At 45.7% G+C, this 19,982-nt stretch overlaps 2 protein-coding genes across 2 annotated transcripts in view; one reads left to right on the forward strand and one right to left on the reverse strand.

Moving 5' to 3' along the window:
* Positions 1-2: 2 nt before the first annotated feature.
* On the forward strand, positions 3-18,011 carry LOC129698392 (soluble scavenger receptor cysteine-rich domain-containing protein SSC5D-like). Its single transcript, XM_055637524.1, has 5 exons — positions 3-30; positions 3,132-3,446; positions 4,908-5,222; positions 14,908-15,222; positions 17,468-18,011. The coding sequence occupies exons 2-5, from the start codon at positions 3,167-3,169 to the stop codon at positions 17,584-17,586; spliced, it is 1,029 nt and encodes a 342-aa protein (XP_055493499.1). The 5' UTR covers positions 3-30; positions 3,132-3,166; the 3' UTR covers positions 17,587-18,011.
* Positions 18,012-19,015: 1,004 nt separating this feature from the next.
* The window catches only part of LOC129698453 (splicing regulatory glutamine/lysine-rich protein 1-like), a gene marked incomplete at its 5' end in the record, with an annotated part of 23,216 nt that continues 22,249 nt past the window's right edge, over positions 19,016-19,982 (reverse strand). Inside the window, one exon of the mRNA XM_055637599.1 lies at positions 19,016-19,022. Coding sequence (XP_055493574.1) covers positions 19,016-19,022 — 7 coding nt within the window. The remainder of the gene's footprint in view (positions 19,023-19,982) is intronic.

Raw genomic sequence — 19,982 nt, forward strand, 5'->3', positions numbered from 1 at the left:
ACGGAGAGTACGCTGGAGTCTCCTGCTCAGGTGAGTGTGGATAACGCTCAGGGGGTGGGCAGTGTTAAGCCAGCCCATGGGGTGTGAATGATTGCAACCACAGTGAGGAGGCTGGAGTCCTCCTGCTCAGGTGAGTGAGGGTGGTGAGGCAAGCTTGCAAACCTGCTACGGAAGTTTAGTTGTATATTTGTGCTCTCATCCCTCCAGTCTTGTCATCTTGGTTTGTAGCTTGGTTTACTGTCTTGCTGTGACTATAGAACTCCAGAATGCAGGGGATTACTTTTGTCTATTTCATGTGCGCCTCTAATGAAATGTAGGCATGTTTAAGGATTCAGATCAGTGAATGAAGAAGAACAATTCAGATTACAAACAGCTATCTTTATTAAAGTAAATCATGAAAAAAGTTTAAACGCAACGATTCATAAGTCTTTTAAATGTCACTTTAGCATCTGCCTCCACCACCACATCTGGCATTGCGTGCCAGGCACCCATCACCCTCTGTGTGAAAAAGAACAAGCTCCGTACATTGTTCTTTTCAGTGACATGACTACGTGCTGCCTGTACAGAGTTTGTACGTTCTCCTAGTGATCACGTGGGTTTACTCCAGGTGCTCCAGTTTCCTCACACATTCCAAAGACTGCAGGTTTGTAGATTAATTGGCTTCTAGTGTGTAGAACAGGACTATTGTATAGGCAATCACTAGTTGTGGACTCTGTGGGCTGAAGGGCCTTTTGCAACGCTGTATCTATAAAGGTAACAACTAAAACTACATTGTGAAAGTGGGCCAAGGACCGGCAGATGGAGTTTAATTGTGACAAGCGCAAACTGATGCATTATGGGAAGTTAAAGCAGAGAACTATGTACAGAGTAAATTGCAGGGCCCTGGGAAAGTTTGTAGACACAGAGACCTAGGGCTACAAGTACTCGATTCCTTGAAAGTAGCAACACAGACAGGCAGGGTGGCGAAGAAAGCATTTGGCACAATTGCCTTCATTGGTCAGGGCTTTGACTAGAGAAGGTGGTAGGTCTGAATGTAGCTCTATAAGGTTTTAGTTTGACCAGTTTTGTAGCATTCTGTTATATTCTGGTCTGCTCCATTACAGGAAGGATGTGGGAGCTTTGGAGAGGGAGCATAAGTTCACCAAGAGGCTTTTAGATAGGCAGATGGATATGGAGGGAATAAGAATATGGACCATGTGCAGGCAGCGGAGAATAGCTTATCTTGACATGACATTTGTGCACAGGCATTGTGGGCCGATGGACCTGTTCCGATGTACGTCATGTATTGTGTGTAGTCTGGTAGTTCAAAGGGTGCAGAAAAGATTCAGGAGGAATTTACCAGGAGTGATGGATTTGAGTTATAGGGAGACACTGGATAGAATAAGAAAAGTTAATAGACGGCAAACAGGAGGATAGAGCAGGGAAACTGGCCCTTCAGCCCACAGACTCCGCACTGATCATCACCCTTTCACTCATACTAATCTCGGATCACTCTCCACATATTCCCGTCAACTCTCCAGACTCCCATCCTTACTGATACACTCAGGGAATTAACAGCAGATGATAAACTCAATTAGCTGAGATATGAGAGAGGATTGGAGCATCCAGGGGAAAATTCATGCAGACCAGAGGGAGTGGAAAGTCCGGATAAGCTGGAGCGAAGGGACCAGGGTCTGAAAGAGGTTCATAAAATCACAAGGGGCACAGATAACGTGGACATCACAACATATGTGTAGGAAGGAACTGCAGATGTTGATTTAAACCGAAGATGGACACAAAAAGCTTGTGTAACTCAGCGGATCAGACAGCCTCTCCAGAGAACAGGAATAGGCTTCGGTTCGTGAACCGTCTTCAGACTGAAAAAGGGCCTCGACCTTAAAAATCAACTATTCCTAGCTTTTTGTGACGATCACAATATATGTTGCAATCCATGTTATCAGGATACCTAAATCTAAATTTTATTAGTTATTTATGTTATGACATCGGATGGAAGCTGCATAACAAATCTTATGTGCAATGACAATAAAAGATATTATTATTATTATTATTATTATTACTTTTATTATTATATTGAGAGCATACTAACATACTGTGTATGCGTGTGGTACACCAGCTGCACAGCGGCTCAGAGGAAAGCGCTCCAGAGGGCCATTGACAACGCCCAGAGGATTGTCGGCTGCCCTCTCCTTACCTTGGAGGACTTACACAGTTCCCGCTGCACCAAAAAAACCCAGAATATCATAAAGGACATTTCCCACCCCGGACACTCCCTGTTTGAACTGTTGCCGTCAGGCAGACGGTACAGATCTACAAGGACAAGGACGAACAGACTAAAAAACAGTTTTTACCCCACTGCTATAAAAGCACTAAATGTAGCCGCCAAGGAACGCAGGGGCGATACAGACTAAGGGACTGTGGTAACTGTGAAATCGACAGAAGGATGGAGGGTTGGGTGTGCATGCGTGCTGTGTTCGTGATATTTATTTAGTTGTTTATCTTTATTATTTTACCGTGTATGTATCGTTAGCTTTTAGAAATGTTTGAATGCTGCACTGACTGGCTGACATTTTAAATTTCGTTGTACATGGTCCATGTTACAATGACAATAAAGAAACTATTCTATTCTATTCTATATCCCAGGGCATGAGTGAGACTGGGACGACATAGAGGGCACAGGGTGAAGGTGAAAGGGAAATTATTTAATAGGAACCTGAGAGGTAACACACAGAGGGTAGTGGGTGCATGGACAGAGCTGCCAGAGGAAGTGGTTGAGGCAGGTGCAACAAAAGCAACATTTAAAAGACATCGGGACAGATAAATGAATAGTAAAGCTTTGCAGGGATACGGACAGAATGCAGGAAAGGGAACTGGTGTAGAGGGAGCATCTCGGTCGGATTGGGTGACTTGAGCTGAAGGGCCTTCTCCTGTGCAGTGTGACACAGAGTCTGTTGGGGTGGGAGTCGAGGTTTGTGGAAGAGTCATTTTTTGTAGGGTAGTCTTGCTCTCGAGTGGCTGTGCAGCATCCTCCTGTCACCTGCGCTGTGAGGAGCGGAGAGCGACCTGCTGTCTACGTTGCTGGAATTCACATGCAATCCTGCAGCAGATGTAACCTCATCCCCCCTCTGTTGCAGGTCCGGTGCCCGTCCGTCTGGTGAATGGGAACAACATGTGCTCCGGGAGAGTGGAGGTCTATCATAACTCCACCTGGAGCACCGTCTGCGGCACGAGCTGGGATATCAAAGCGGGGAACGTGGTCTGCAGGGTGTTGAACTGTGGGACTGCCCGGTTAGTAACAACTGCTGTCTCCTACGGAGAGGCCACTGGGAACATCTGGCTGGATGAAGTGACGTGTAACGGGGCAGAGCCTGCCCTCGACCAGTGTCCTGCCAGACGATGGCAGGTGAATAACTGCACACACGGAGAGTACGCTGAAGTCTCCTGCTCAGGTAAGTGTGGGTGGGGATGGTCCCTCCTTGAGGAGTGGGTTTCCATGCTAGTGTCAGGAATTTTACATTGAAACAGAAACTGATGTTATCCATAAATAAAGACAACATGAAAATGAGATGAAGTTGTGGGCAGTGAGGGAGGTTGTGAATGGATGCAGCGGGATATAGATTAGTTGGGTATTAGAGCAGAGAAATGGCAGATGGAGCTTAAATGTACAAGGATGACGTGATCCATTCCAAGAGACCAAATGCACTCGGGAAGTACACAGTAAATGGCAGGACCCTCAGGGGCATTAATGTACAGTTTGTCGAGGATGTTGCCTCCAATGAAGAGTATTTGTTACATGGAAATTGTGGATGAATGTGGAGTGTTTTCTCCGAAGCGCAGATGCTGTTGGGTGACTAGTTGGACCAATATGAAATTTCCTCAACTATTAATATCCTACCCTGTCTAATCAACTCCCCTCTCACTCCAGGCACCACTTCATATTCCACAGTCTCACCCTCCCCTTTCACCAGTCTCAGAAGCTTTTGTTGACTTGATTGTTAATCTAACCTCATTCCCTATCTGGCCCAGGTAAAACAGGGAAGTTTTAAAGGAGATTACGAGGTAGTCAGATCTTTCGCATGTACAGACCTGGGTGTCATTGTACACCAGTCATTGAAAGTAGGCATGCATGTGCAGCAGGCAGTGAAGAAAGTGAATGGTATGTTAGCATTCATAGCAGAAGGATTAGAGTATAGGAGCAGGGAGGTTCTACTGCAGTTGTACAGGGTCTTGGTGAGACCACACCTGGAGTATTGCGTACAGTTTTGGTCTCCTAGTCTGAGGAAAGACATTCTTGCCATAGAGGGAGTACAGAGAAAGTTCACCAGACTGATTCCTGGGATGTCAGGACTTTCATATGAAGAAACACCGGATAGACTCGGCTTGTACTCGCTATAATCACAACATTTTGTATAACTTACAAAATTCTTAAGGGGCTGGACAGGCTAGATGCAGGAAGATTGTTCCCGATGTTGGGGAAGTCCAGAACAAGGGGTCACAGTTTAAGGGTAAGGGGGAAATCTTTTAGGACCGAGATGAGAAAAACATTTTTCACACAGAGAGTGGTGAATCTCTGGAACTCTGCCACAGAAGGTAGTTGAGGCCAGTTCATTGGCTATATAGAAGAGGGAGTTAGATGTGGCGAAAGGGATCAGGGGGTATGGAGAGAAGGCAGGTACAGGATACTGAGTTGGATGATCAACCATGATTATATTGAATGGTGGTGCAGGCTCGAAGGGCCGAAGGGCCGAATGGCCTACTCCTGCACCTATTTTCTATGTTTCTATGTTTATTCCTGGGATGGGTTTGTCCAATACCAGAGGGCACAGCTTTAAGGTGAGAAGGAGAAGGTTTAGTTATGAGGTGAGTTCTGAGAACTTGACTAATTTCAACCTCATCCCCCTCTGTTGCAGGTCCGGTGCCCGTCCGTCTGATGAATGGGAACAACATGTGCTCTGGGAGAGTGGAGGTCTATCATAACTCCACCTGGGGCACCGTCTGCGGCAGGAGCTGGGATATCAATGCAGGGAATGTGGTCTGCAGGGTGTTGAACTGTGGGACGGCTCAGACAGTAGCAACTGGTGCATTCTACGGAGAGACCACTGGGAACATCTGGCTGGATGGGGTGAAGTGTAATGGGACAGAACCTGCCCTCGACCAGTGTCCTGCCAGCCCATGGGGTGTGAATGACTGCATCCACAGTGAGGACGCTGGAGTCTCCTGCTCAGGTGAGTGAGGGTGGTGAGGCAAGGTTGCAAACCTTTTACTGAACTTTGGTTGTATATTTGTGCTCTCATCCCACCAGTCTTGTCATCTTGGTTTACAGCTTGGTTCACTGTCTTGCTGTGACTATAGAACTCCAGAATGCAGGGGATTACATTTGTCTATTTCATGTGCACCTCTAATGAAATATAGGCATGTTTATGGATTCAGATCAGTGAATGAAGAAGAACACCAGATTATAAACCACTATCTTTATTAAAGTAAATCAGAAGAAAAGTTTAAAAGCAACGATTCATAAGTCTTTTAAATGTCACTTTAGCATCTGCCTCCACCACCACATCTGGCATTGCGTGCCAGGCACCCATCACCCTCTGTGTGAAAAAGAACAAGCTCCGTACATTGTTGTTTTCAGTGATCTGTACGGAGTTTGCATTTTCTCCTTGTGATCGTATGGGTTTTCTCCGGGTGCTCCAGTTTCCTAACACACTCCAAAGACTGCAGGTTTGTAGGTTAATTGGCTTCTAGTGTGCAGAACAGGACTATTGTATAGGCGATCACTAGTTGTGGACTCGGTGGGCTGAAGGGCCTTTTTCCTCGCTGTATCTCAAAAATTAAAAACTAAAACTACATTGGGAAAGTGGGCCAAGGACCGGCAGATGGAGTTTAATTGTGACAAGTGCAAACTGATGCATTATGGGAAGTTAATGCAGAGAAGAATTTACAGAGTAAATTGCAGGGCCCTGGGAACGTTTGTAGGCACAGAGACCTAGGGCTACAAGTACTCGATTTCTTGAAAGTAGCAACACAGACAGACAGGGTGGCGAAGAAAGCATTTGGCATAATTGCCTTAATTGGTCAGGGCTTTGACTAGAGAAGGTGGGAGGTCTGAATGTAGCTCTATAAGGTTTTAGTTTGACCACTTTTGTAGTATTCTGTTATATTCTGGTTCGCTCCATTACAGGAAGGACGTGGAAGCTTTGGAGAGGGAGCAGAAGTTCACCAAGAGGCTTTTAGATAGGCAGATGGATGTGGAGGGAATAAGAATATGGACCATGTGCAGGCAGAGGAGAATAGCTTATCTTGACATTATATTTGGGCACAGGCATTGTGGGCCGATGGACCTGTTCCGATGTACGTCATGTATTGTGTGTAGTCTGGTAGTTCGAAGGGTGCAGAAAACATATAAGCAAGAAGGCTCTGAGGGAACAGCAGTGAGGGAGCGGCCTTGTGAGTAAAGTGCAGTCCTTTTGCTCGAGAGTCTTCGGCAAGGAGGCTGAGGAGAGGAGACTGAGGAGAGGAGGCTACGTCTAAAGCTCGAGAGGATGGAGCGTGGTGAGCACATGTCGGGGCAGATGAGACAGTGTGAGGCTTGCAGAATGTGGGAGCCCAGGGACACAGATGAAGCCTCTGGCTGCTACATCTATGACAAGTGCATCCAGCTTCAGCTCCTAAAGGACCGTGTTGGGGCACTGGAGAAGCAGCTGGATGACCTCAGGGCCATCCCAGAAAACGAGAGTAAGGTAGTCATGCCGAGGATACAGGAAGGACCAAGGTGTGTGTCGGAGAGAAAGGGTGGAAATCATGGAGTGCAGTAGACTCGGGTGTCTGTACCTAATGTAAACTGTTCGGGAAGACGATGTTTCCTGTCCGAGCAGCGGAAACATCGGTGGCTCCAATCCTAGAGATGGGACTCGACCGGCGAGACCGATGTCGGGCAGAGCCCTAGTGGTGGGTGACTCCATTGTCCGAGGAGTGGACGGGAGATTCTGTGGCGGCAGACGAGATACAAGGATGGTCTGTTGCCTCCCTGGTGACGGTTCAGGATGTCACAAGCCGAATTCGGAACATTCTCGAGAGAGAAGGTGAACAGCCGGCAGCCAGCAAACAACATCGGGAAGAAGAGGAAGGAGGTTCTCCAACATGAGTTCAGAGAGTTAGGAAGCCAAACTTCTAGGGTGGTTATCTCTGGATTGCTTCCGATACCTCGTGCTAGTGAAGACAGGAACACGGAGATAGGGGATCTGAATGTGGTTGAGGGGCTGGTGCAGGGAGCAAGGATTTAGATTTATAGACCACTGGGATCTCTTCTGGGATAGGATCTGTACAAAAGGGACGGGTTACGCCTAAACTGTTGGGGGACGGACATTCTGGCAGGCACGTTCGCTAGGGCTACACGTGTGGGTTTAAATTAAATAGTGGGGGGGAGGTATTGACAAATTTGGAGTATAAAGATGGAGTTGAAGAGGAAGTGACTACAGGAAAAATTACAAAGAATTCTCGAATGAATGGGAAGGAAAGCTCGAGAAGGGGGCAACCGAGTAAGGTCAGGGTAAATTGCGAGGGGAAAGTGAATAAGGAGGTCAAAGTGATGTATATGATTGCACAAGGTAAAAGGAATAAAGTGGACGAGTTTGAGGATCAGTTAGAAACTGGCAAGTATGATGTTGCGGGAATTACTGAGACATGGCCAGGTTTGGGAGCTGAATATTCAGTGGTATACCTCCTATCTAAAAGACAGACAGGTGGGCAAAGGGGGTGGGATTGCTCTGTTGGTGAGGAATAAAATTCAGTCCCTTGCAAGGGGTGACATTGATCCAGGGGGTGTGGAGTCAGTATGGATGGAACAAAGGAATTGTAAGGGTAAAAAAACCCTAATGGGACTAATCTACAGGCCCCCAAACAGTAGTCTGGACATAGGGCGCAAGTTGAATCAGGAGTTAAAATTGGCATGTAGCAAAAGCAATGCTGTGGTTGTTATGGGAGATTTCAACATGCAGGTAGACTGGGAAAATCAGGTTGGTACTGGACCCCAAGAAAGGGACTTACAGAGTGCCTTTGTGATGAATTATTAGAACAGCTTGTATTGGAGCCTACCAGGGAGAAGGCAATTCTGGATTTATTATTATGTAATGAATCAGATTTGATAAAGGACCTCGAGGTTAATGAGCCATTAGGAGGCAGTGACCATAACATGGTCAGGTTTAATCTACAATTGGAGAGGGCGAAGAGGAGGTCGGAGGTGTCAGTGCTGCAGTTGAATAAAGGGGACTATGGGGCCATGAGGGAGGAGCTGGCCACAGTTGATTGGAAAGATACACTAGCAGGGATGACAGTGGAACAAAAATGGCAGGTGTTTCTAGCCCAGTCTGTTTAGGTGAGCCTGGCTTGATTGCATTTATTCATGTTAATCCTTTGTGTCTTGCTGACACTGAAAAAGGATGCAAGATTCTTTAGACTCATCATTTAGCTGTTGAATAACTATTAACTGGGTTCCTGCTTAATTAATGGTTCTATACTTAGCTGACGATTCAATTTCAATAGTTTTTTTAAATCTGTATTCTGGGTCAAGGGATGAACCATGGACATATGAACATTCAAATTGTGAGCCTTCTCGAACCGCTTCTCACATTGGTTACAAGCAAATTCAAGTTCAGCTTCTGCCTTGTGCTTGGTCATATGGTATTTCAAGGATGCTCTTTGCCTGCATTGGTAACCACAAACACACTGGTTTTGCTCCAGTAAGGCACATTTGGTGAACTGACAGGTGTTTTAGCTGTTTGAAAGTCTGTCCACTTTCATCACAAATGTAGTGTCTTTTCATAAATCGAGTCGTTCTTTCTCCCAAGTTGTCCATCAGCGTGTGAAACCAATATTCTTCTTCCTTCTCCATCAATGCCAACTGGCTGTCTGATCCATCCCAACCCAGCTCCTCACTTTGATCCTAGCTGGGATTTACCTCAATCCAGTTCTGTAACTGAGTTGCCCTCCAAAATCAAGGCTGTTCAACTCCACAACCTGATTGCTCTCCTTCAGCTGTTGTGTGATGGAAACGAGATAGTCATTTTCGGACTGGGCATTGGTGATCACATTTCTCATCTGTTTCAGCTCGGACTGTTAGCTCCGGGATAAGCTGCCACCTTTTTCTGGTTACTTCAAGAACCTGCGATCCATCTTGGTCAGTGTTATAAACGTAAGGATAGTTGTCAGCCTTATTCAGGACGTCTTGGTGCAGGGGTGTTTCCCCAAGTTCAGCCCATCTGGGCCAACCTCAGGATAAAAAGTAAGGTCAATAGCCCCATTGTCCTTTTTTGGTTCTCCTCCATTTACAATAGCAGATGTCTCCAACAGGGGTAATCTTCAATCTTCAAGGCAGTTGGTGTCATAGTAGCACTTGGTACAGTCCCCTCCAACACAGTCCCAATTTAGTCCGATCCACTACCTTATCAGTACGTAGTCTCCCAGTAGTATGTACTGTGTCCGTGTTCAACTGGCAGTGGCTTCTGCATTTTTAACCCATGTGAATACAAGACTGACAAGTTTCTGCTTAATTGCTGTGCGCATGCAATTAATTAACTGCTGTGGGCCCGTAGGTCATAACTAACTTCCACACTCTTTAGTGTCCTATTCATTCCCTCCACTAATCGAGAATTCTACGGGTGGTGGTGCATGTGAGATCACTCTTTAACTACCTATGGCAGACCCTTTAAAAATGGATCATTATTGAAACAAAACAATTTAAAAATATTCCCAATCGTTCCAATCTCCCCAAATGTACAATTTCAAATTAACAGATTTTGTTCTGAGATAAAGGCATCTCCAATCTCATCTAACACATCTACCTGAATGCAACGTGGCCATCGTGGAATTCAGGTCTCTATTTGAACTCAATTCAAAAGGTAAGAAATAGGAAGAAAATAAACTTAAAGTTAAGAGAAAACAAAGAATAAACCATTAATTTTCATAGATTGCCAGCTCATTCAATGACATCCTATTTCATCTGACGGACCATTTCATCAAAAGGGTCATATATATGAATATATAAATATAGCCTGGGACTGGATGTCAAGTATCCCGATAGGCATTGGGAGAAATGAAATAGACAGAGCGAAATCCAAGTAGGATAGAGCTGCCATTATCTTGGCAGCATAGCCTTGAAAAGAACACTGAACTCTCTAGTCAGATAAGGAAAAGAACATGGATGAGTGACAACTCAGAACGTGGATGAGTGAGAACATGAAGATCTGTCTAATCTGATAAGGGCCAGAACTTGGATGAGTGGCAACTTGAAAGCACATTCTAGAATACTTTTTAGAGAGCTTTTGGTTTATAACTAATACTTCCATTCGAACATTAAAAAAAAACTAGTACAAAATACAAGCAAAATATACAACAAATTTATCTGAGTGTAGTGGGCCAGAGCAGCGCAGCTACCTCGTTTCCAAAAAATCATGCAAAACATTAGGGACCTCTCTGTATTAACTTTAGATTCTGCTCCCTTGTCTGACAAAAGCCGTTCTGTTTAAAATAATCTTTATTTCTGTGGGGACCAATTTGCAGAATTTGTGAACTAGGACTGGAAGGTTTAAGGCTTGCATAGAAACATGGAAAATAGGTGCAGGAGTAGGCCATTCGGCCCTTCGAGCCTGCACCGCCATTCGATATCATGGCTGATCATCCAACTCAGTATCCCATCCCTGCCTTCTCTCCATACCCCCTGATCCCTTTAGCCACAAGGGCCACATCTAACTCCCTCTTAAATATAGTCAATTAACTGGCCTCAACTAATTTCTGTGGTAGAGATTTCCACAGATTCACCACTCTCTGTGTAAAAAATGATTTTCTCATCTCGGTCCTAAAAGACCTCCCTCTTATCCTTAAAATGTGACCCCTAGTGTCTTTAAATTGCAAAAGTCGTCTTGTTGGAGTCAGAATTTAAAATTAACAAAAGGAGTAGTTTAATGTAATGGTGGGCGGGCTAATGTTCAAAATGGGAGTGGTGTGAGCTGTGATTGGACAGTGATCTAGATTGTGATTGGGCACCTCCCCTTCTATAGACAGGGATACCATTGCCAGACATAGGGTCTCGATAGGACTTACCGGTACCGGGTTTGTTCTACAAACACTTATCATTGCTTTCTTTCTCTGCCTTAGCCCTTATCTCCTATTCCTTTGCCCACTGGCATTCCATCTGAAGTACTTTCCATTCTTTTACTAGTTCTGCCTTTATTCCACAATTTAATCCCTCTTTTACAGGCATAATCCAACCAACTGCTATCTCGCGTCTCCACCCACTTTTCTCTTCCTCTCTCTCTCTCTCTCTCTGTCTCTGTCTCTGTCTCTGTCTCTCTGTCTCCACATATGATAAGAGAAGTCGAGGTAAAGGAACCGCTTGGAGGTAGTGATCATAATATGATTACTTTTAATCTGCAATCTGAGAAGGAGAACGTTAAATCGGAAGTGGCAGTGATGCAGTTGAACAAAGGGGACTATGAAGGCATGAGAGGGGAGCTGGCCAAATTAGACTGGAAAGAGATCCTAGCAGGAATGACGGTGGAACAGCAATGGCAGGAATTTCTGGGCATAATCCGGGAGACGCAGGATCATATCATTCCAAAAAGGAAGAAAGATTCTAAGGGGAGTAGGAGGCAACCGTGGCTAAGAGAAGTTAGGGATAGAATAAAACTAAAAGAAAAGATGTATAACACAGCAAAGAGTAGCCGGAAGACAGAGGATTGGGAAACTTTCATAGGACAACAGAAGGAAACAAAACGGGCAATACGGGCTGAAAAGATGAAGTACAGGGGGAAGCTGGCCAGGAATATAAAGAAGGACAGTAAAAGCTTCTATAGATATGTTAAGGGAAAAAGAGTAGCAAAGTCAAATGTGGGTCTCTTGAAGGCAGACGGGTGAAATTATTATGGGCAACAAGGAAATGGCAGAAGAGTTGAATAGGTACTTTGGATCTGTCTTCACTAAGGAAGACACAAACAATCTCCCAGATGTACTGGACAGAGGATCTAAGGGGGTAGAGGAACTGAAAGAAATTTTCATTAGGCGAGAAATAGTATTGGGTAGGCTAATGAGACTGAAGGATGATAAATCCCCTAGGCCTGATGGTCTGCATCCCAGGGTCGCCAGGGAGGTGGCTCGAGAAATAGTGGATGCATTGGAGATCATTTTCCAATGTTCAATAGATTCAGGATCAGTTCCTGTGGATTGGAGGATAGCTAATGTTATCCCACTTTTCAAGAAAGGAGCGAGAGAGAAAACGGGGAATCACAGACCAGTTAGCCTCACTTCGGTGGTGGGAAATTGCTGGTTGCAATTATTATTAAAGGTAATAATGGGGCATTTGGATAGCAGTAAAAGGATTAGTCCAAGTCAACATGGATTTATGAAAGGGAAATCATGCTTGACTCATCTTCTTGAATTTTTTGAGGACGTGACAAGTAAAATGGATGAAGGGGTGCCAGTGGGTGTAGTGTATCTAGACTTTCAGAAAGCCATTGATAAAGTCCCGCACGGGAGACTGGTGACTAAAATTAGAGCACATGGTATTGGGGGTAGGGTGTTGACATGGATAGAAAATTGGTTGGCAGACCGGAAGCAAAGCGTAGGAATGAACGGGTTCTTTTCAGAATGGCAGGCAGTGGCGAGTGGAGTGCCGCAAGGCTCGGTGTTGGGGCCGCAACTGTTTATAAAAAATATATATTAATGATTTGGAAGAGGGAATTAGGAGCAACACTAGCAAGTTTGCGGATGACTCAAAGCTGGGTGGCAGTGTGAACTGTGAAGAGGATGTTAGGAGGTTGCAGAGTGACCTGGACAGGTTGAGTGAGTGGGCAGATGCAGTATAAGAAAGATAAATGTGAGGTTATCCACTTTGGCAGCAAAAACAAGGGGGCGGGATTATTATCTCAATGGGGTTAGGTTGCGTAAGGGGGAGGTATAGCGAGACCTGGGTGTCCTTGTACACTGGTCATTGAAAGTTGGCGTGCAGGTACAGCAGGCAGTGAAGAAAGCTAATGGAATGTTGGCCTTCATAACAAAGGATTTCAGTATAGGAGTAAAGAGGTTCTTCTGCAGTTGTATAGGGCTCTGGTGAGACCACATCTGGAGTATTGTGTACAGTTTTGGTTCCCTAATTTGAGGAACAACATCCTTGTGATTGAGGCAGTGCAGGGTAGGTTCACGAGATTGATCGCTGGGATGGCGGGACTGTCATATGAGGAAAGATTGAAAAGACTGGGCTTGTATTCACTGGAGTTTAGAAGGATGAGGGGTTATCTTATAGAAACATATAAAATTATAAAAGGACTGGACAAGCTAGATGCAGGAAAATTGTTCCCAATGTTGGGCGAGTCCAGAACTAGGGGCCACAGTCTTAGAATAAACGGGAAGTCATTCAAGACTGAGGTGAGAAAAAAACTTTTTCACGCAGAGAGTTGTGAATTTATGGAATTCCCTGCCACAGAGGGCAGTGGAGGCCTAGTCTCTGGATGGATTTAAGAGAGAGTTAGATAGAGCTCTAGGGGCTAGCGGAGTCAAGGAATATGGGAAGAAGGCAGGCACGGGTTATTGATAGGGGACGATCAGCCATGATCACAATGAATGGCGGTGCTGGCTCCACCTATTTTCTATGTTTCTATGATTCCATATTCTTCTACTGGCCAAGACACAATATCTAAACGTTTGGTCAATTTATAATTCAATATTCTATAATCCTTGTTGTTCTTATGAAACAAATAATGCATGTGTTGTACAGCCGTCTTTCCATCACTCTTATCCAAATTATTTCTATGTCTATCCAATCTTCAAATCACTTCTTAATACACAAATTGTAACAAACTTTTTCAGCCTATTAAGCCCAATTCTTTATATTAGTAACAACCCTTTGCAGTCTGTTAAGTTCAATCTGGCTACTCTCTCTCTCTCTCTCTCTCTCTCTCTCTCTCTTTCTCTCTCTCTCTCTCTCTCTCTCTCAGGCTGCAAATTCACTACAGTCGTTTCAAAACACTGTCTCTTCAAGACGCATTGCCTTTTCAATACACTTCTTTTCAAGACACCTTGTCTTTCCAATACACATTAGTGACAAAAACTTTATAGTCTGCCGTGTCCAATCCTTTACTCATTTCCAATACACAAGCCAAACCTTTATACGTGGTCTTACCTTCACTGTCTGCTTCTAGATCTGCTTCTGGAACAGGATCAACCTCAGACAAAGAGATTTTTACCGGGAGCTTCTTCGGGAGACTCAAAGGGTTTGACTAGAGCTCAGTTTTCTCCCCTTCAGATCCTGATCAACTGCACCCTCTTAGTCATCTGTTTTACTGGTCCCAGCGAGATCCTGCCGACTACGCCAAATGTCAAACTTAATTTCTTAAAAAGCAGATAGCAACAGAAACTGTTAAAGATAAACTTTAAGTGATTTGTTGGATTGGAGTGGCAAAGATTGCAATGAACACAAAACGTTGCTCAGTGCTTCTCGGGCTCCACTCACAGAACAGAGGAAAGTTAGCACAATTATACATTGTTCCTTTCAGTAAATCCCTCCTACCAAGTCTGAAAAAGCACGACTGAAAGATTTTGTAGACTTTCAGAATATGGGAAAAGCTGGGGCCAAATCAAGCTGATCCAATAACAAGTTATTACTTATCTGGAGCGTCAGCTATTTTTTGTCAATCATGGCTTCTTTATGGCCTTGAAAAGAAGCACATGTTATTTCGCCGGCTGCCATCTTGATGTCTTTATTGAAAAGACAACCTGTCCTCCATATTGTGTTCCATATAATTTCCAATGTTATTCAGACTTGGCACCAAGCCATTCTTTTGTTCTACTAGTCCATGCTTTTGTAGAAGACTGACTCCATTTTAGATTTGACTATTAGTTCCTTCACCACTTCTGTTGCAGGTCCAGTGCCCGTCCGTCTGGTGAATGGGACCAACATGTGCTCCGGGAGAGTGGAGGTCTATCATAACTCCACCTGGGTCACCGTCTGCGGCAGGAGCTGGGATATCAATGCGGGGAACGTGGTCTGCAGAGTGTTGAACTGTGGGACGGCCCGGTTAGTAACAAAAGCTGTCTCCAACGGAGAGGCCACTGGGAACATCTGGCTGGGTGAAGTGATGTGTAACGGGACAGAGCCTGCCCTCGACCAGTGTCCTGCCAGACCATGGATAGTGAATAACTGCACACAAGGAGAGTACGCTGGAGTCTCCTGCTCAGGTGAGTGTGGGTGGGGATGGTCCCTCCTTGAGGAGTGGGTTTCCATGCTCGGGTCAGGAATTTTACCTTGAAAGCGAAAGTGATGTTATCCATAAATAAAGACAACATGAAAATGAGATCAAGTGGGCAGTGAGGGAGGTTGTGAATGGATGCAGCGGGATATAGATTAGTTAGGTATTAGAGCAGAGAAATGGCAGATGGAGCTTAAATGAAGTGATGCATTGCAAGAGATCAAATGCACCCGGGAAGTACAGAGTAAATGGCATGACTCTCAGGGGCATTGATGTACAGTGATAGCGTAGGTTAACAAGAGCTTGTTGAGAATGTTGCCTCCAATGAAGAGTATTTGTAACATGGAGATTGTGGATGAATGTGGAGTCTTTTCTCCAAAGCGCAGATGCAGATGGATGACTAGGTGGAGCAATGTGAAATTTCCTCAACTATTAATATCCCACCCTGTCTAATCCAATCGTCTCTCACTCCTGGCACCAAGTCATTCTATGCAGTCTCACCCTCCCCTTTCACTCAATACTTTCTGTGACTTATCTCAGGCTTGTTCTTGCTTGTTTCTCCGACTGTACCTATCAGTCCATATACTGGTAACTCGAATCAAAGAAGTCCCTGGAGGAACACTGAAATGGTACGATAGAACTTAAGATAGCAATTAGGAATGCTAGGCCATGAAATATCCTTCCCAAGTTAGATAAAGGAGTATCCCAATAATTTCTTTGTCAGGAACCAGAGGGCAGCTAGGAAAAGGCTCTGTGACCTAGGAACCAAAGGGGTGATTTATGTGTGGAACCAGAGATGAGCGTTTAACAGCACTGGACCTGTAGTCACTGGAGTTTAGAAGGATGAGTGAGGACCTCATTGAAACTTACTGAATAGTGAAAGGCTTGGATAGTGCGGATGTGGAGAGGTTGATTCCATTAGCGGGAGAGTCTAGCATTGTAGGTCATTTGAGAAGGAATTTCTTTAGTCAGAAGGTGGTGAACCTGTGAAATTCTTTGAAACAGAAGGCAGTGGAGGCCAAGTCAATGGATATTTTTAACGTAGAGATAGATGGAATTGATTAAAACGGGTGTCAGGGGTTATGGGGTGAAGGGAGGAGAATGGGTATGAGAGGGAGAGATAGCTCAGCCATGATTGAATGGCAGAGTAGACTTGAAGGGCCGAATGGCCTAATTCTGCTTCTATCACATAACCTTATGTGGGCAAGGTCCTAAATGGACAACCCTCAAGAACATTAGAGTACCAAAGCACAGGAACAGACCCGATGCCCCAACTTGGCCATGCTGACTAAGGTGTCTCATCTAAGTTAGTGCCATTTGACTGCAATTGGCCCCCAGCCCTCTAATCCATTTATATCTGTTTCTGTCCCAGTGCCTTTTTAATGTTGTTATTTTTGCCGGCCTCAAACACTTCCTCTGGCAGCTTCCTCCATAAACCCCACACGTAGATATGTGAAAGTTGCCTTTCAGGTTAGTATTAAACCTTTCCCTTTTCAACATAAATGAGGAAGAATTTCTCTGGTCAGATGGTGGGGAGTCTGTGGAATTCATTGCCACAGACGGCTGTGGAGGACAAGTCTGAGGATATTTCAAACACGGAATTTGACAGATTCTTTATTAGTGAGGATACCTGGGGTTAAGGGGAGAATGCAGGAGAATGGATATGAGAGAGAAAAATTAATCAGCCATAATTAAATGGCGGCGTTCACTTGATGGGCTGAGTGACCTAGTTCTGCTCCAAGAACATGAATTTATGAACTCAAATCTATGCCCTTGATTCACATACCCTGGGAAAAAGACTTTGTACATTCACCCCAAGATAGACACAAATTGCTGGATTTACTCAGCAGGCCAGGCAGCATCTCTGGAGAGAAGGAATGGGTGATGTTTCGGGTCGAGACCCTTCTTCAGACTGAACTCAGGGGAGTGGGCGATACAGAGACTCCCCTGACTCTCAGTCCGTAGAAGGGTCTCCAGAGATGCTGCTTGTCCCGCTTAGTTACTCCAGTATTTGGTGTCTATCTTCGATTTAAACCAGCATCTGCAGTTCTTTCTTGTACATTCAACCTATCTATTCCCCTCGTGACCACCTGATTCCGACACAGACTGGAGCGGCAGATTATCTGAAATTGCCCAGCGTGGGGCAAGGTGCTGACCCTCGACCTCAGCCTGGGGCAGACGCTGCGAAAGGTCACGGACGCGGCTCTGATGACTCTCCTCTCTCTTCCTTTCAGGACGCATCAAGAACTTGGCTCAGAAACGCTGCTTCACGGACACAGGTAGGTGGGAGAAACACATAGAATATAGAAGAGTTCAGCACAAGAACTGGCCTTTCGACCCACGATGTTTGTGACGATCATGATGCCAAGTTACACTGATCGCCTTTTCCTGTACATGAACCACATCTCTGTCTTCCCTGCCCCTCCATGTGCCTATCAGAAAGCCTCTTGAACACCGCTATTGTCTGTTCCTCCACCACCATCCTTGGCAATGCGTTCCAGGCCCCCACCACCCTCTGTGTAAAACATCTGCCCCGCACATCTCCAATGAACTCTCCCCCTCTCACCTTATAGCAATGCCATATAATGCTGGACATTTCCTTCCTGGGAAAAAGGTTCTGACTGTCCACCCTATCTAGGCCTATCATGTTTTTAGTCTATCAAGTCTCCCCTCAACCTCCAACGTTCCAGAAAAAACAATCCACGTTTGTCCACCCTCTGGATAACCGTACATGTATCGGATAGGTTTAGAGAGTTATGATCCAAGCGCGTGCGGGCGGGTGAGACCAGTGTAGATGGGGCAAGTTAGTTGGGCTGCATTTGGACTCGTAACAAAGCAATACAGTTGTTGGTTTATACCAAAGATGGATACAAAGTTCTGGAGCAACTCACCGGATCGGGCAGCATCTGGAGAAAAAGGAGAGGTACATTTTGGGCCGGGTCCCATCTTCAGACTAAAAGGAGAGGATTGGAGTAGGGAGGGAGGGGGGGGGGGGGGGGGGTGAAGAGCTGGAGGTGAGAAAAGATGCAGTTCTGGTCGCACCATTTCAGGAAGGAGGTGGAGGTTTTGGAGAGGGTACGGAAGACGTTTACCAGACTGATGCTCTGACTGTTGGGTTGTTTTCTCTGGAGCATTGGCGGTTGACGTGAGACCTGTAAGTATATAAAATTATGAGACCCTTCGATAGGTAGACATTCAGAATCTTTTTTTCTCGGGTTGGAAATACCAAAGTCAAGAGGCATATCTTTTAGGTAAGATTTAGAGTGCAAGGTATTTTTTCACACAGAGTGTTGGGTACCTGGAACGCACTGCTATGGGTGGTGGTGGAGGCAGACATGATGGTGGGTATTTAAGAATCTTTTAGTTAGGCACATGGATAAGCAGACAATTGAAGGATATTGAAAACGTGCGGATAGATGATATTAGTTCGATCAGCAGGGACATGCAGGGCGGAACTGCCTTTGTTTCTGCACTGATCTGTTCTGTATGAAAGGCTTGGACAAGGGGGGTTTGAGCTCAAGAACCTCCCAACACTTGGTTCAGTACGAAGGGAGCTGGGAAATTGTGCAACATGGGCAGAGTCCAGGACGAAATGGAACCCTTGCATAAAATGGGTAGGGATGGAGGGAAGGGGGCGGATGGCAGGGTGGGGAAGGGCGAGGTAGGTGCCATCATAGTAACATAGAAAATAGGTGCAGGAGGAGGCCATTTGCCCCATCGAGCCAGCACCGCCATTAAAATCCAGCTTTCTACTGCCATTGGAGGCAGATTTCCTTGGGCTGCTAGCTGCTGAAGATAAAATGAATCGGACATACGTTCCCGTTTTTTTTTTTAAATCACGAGACAATTTAATAATTAGATTAGATGGGGGGGGATGTGGGTGGAGAGTGGGAAGGGCAGGAAGGGGTAGGGGGTAGGGGGGTGGGAGAGGGATAGCAGTGAGTGGTAGGGCATCGGGAGTGGTTCAAGATAAGGGTTGGTGGCGAGATGGGTGAAGAGGGGTGGGAGAGGGAGGAGGGGCATGGGAGGAGGGAGAGGGTGGGAGGTGAAGGGAAGAGGACAGAGTGGGTGAGGAGAGAAGGGAGATGATAGAGGGGGAGTACGGGGGGGAGAATAAGGGGAGAGATGAGAGTGGGGTGGGGAGGGTGTTAAGGAGGGTGGGTGAGTGGGAGTAGGGGTGGGGGAAGGAGGAGGGGGAAGAAGTGGAGACAGGGGAAGAGTGTGGAGGGAGGGGGAGAGTTGCAGGGGCGGGGAAAAGTTGGGATTGGAGTGGGTGAGAGGGTAGGGAAGAGAGGAAATAGTGGTGAGAAAGAGGGAGAGCTAAGAGTGCAGAATCAGGATAGGGGTAGTGTGGAGTGTTGGAAGAGTGAACAAGATGGTGTAGGGTTGAAGAGGTGGGGGAGAGAGGTGTTGGGAGGGAAATGATTGAGGGAAATGAAATATGATTGTAAGGATGAGGAGAGGGGTGTGTGGGATGTGTGTGGTAGATAGTGATTGGCGGAGTTGGGAGAGTATTGGTAGGGATGCATGGATACGAGGATGTAAATGGTGAATGATTGTTTGTAAGTGTGGGGAGGGAGGGGAAAGATGGGAAGAATTTGTGTGGTGGGTAGGGTGAGGGCAGGGTGAAGAGTTGTGGAGGTGATGGAGGATAGCCGCGGAGAGGAGTGTGATCTAGTCCGTAGGGGCGGTAATGGGAGGGAGGTATGAGGTTGTGTAGGTGAGTAAATGGTTGTGGGGGGGGTGGGG

Source organism: Leucoraja erinacea, chromosome 6 (assembly GCF_028641065.1).
Source record: "Leucoraja erinacea ecotype New England chromosome 6, Leri_hhj_1, whole genome shotgun sequence".
Classification (NCBI taxonomy): Eukaryota; Metazoa; Chordata; class Chondrichthyes; order Rajiformes; family Rajidae; genus Leucoraja; species Leucoraja erinaceus.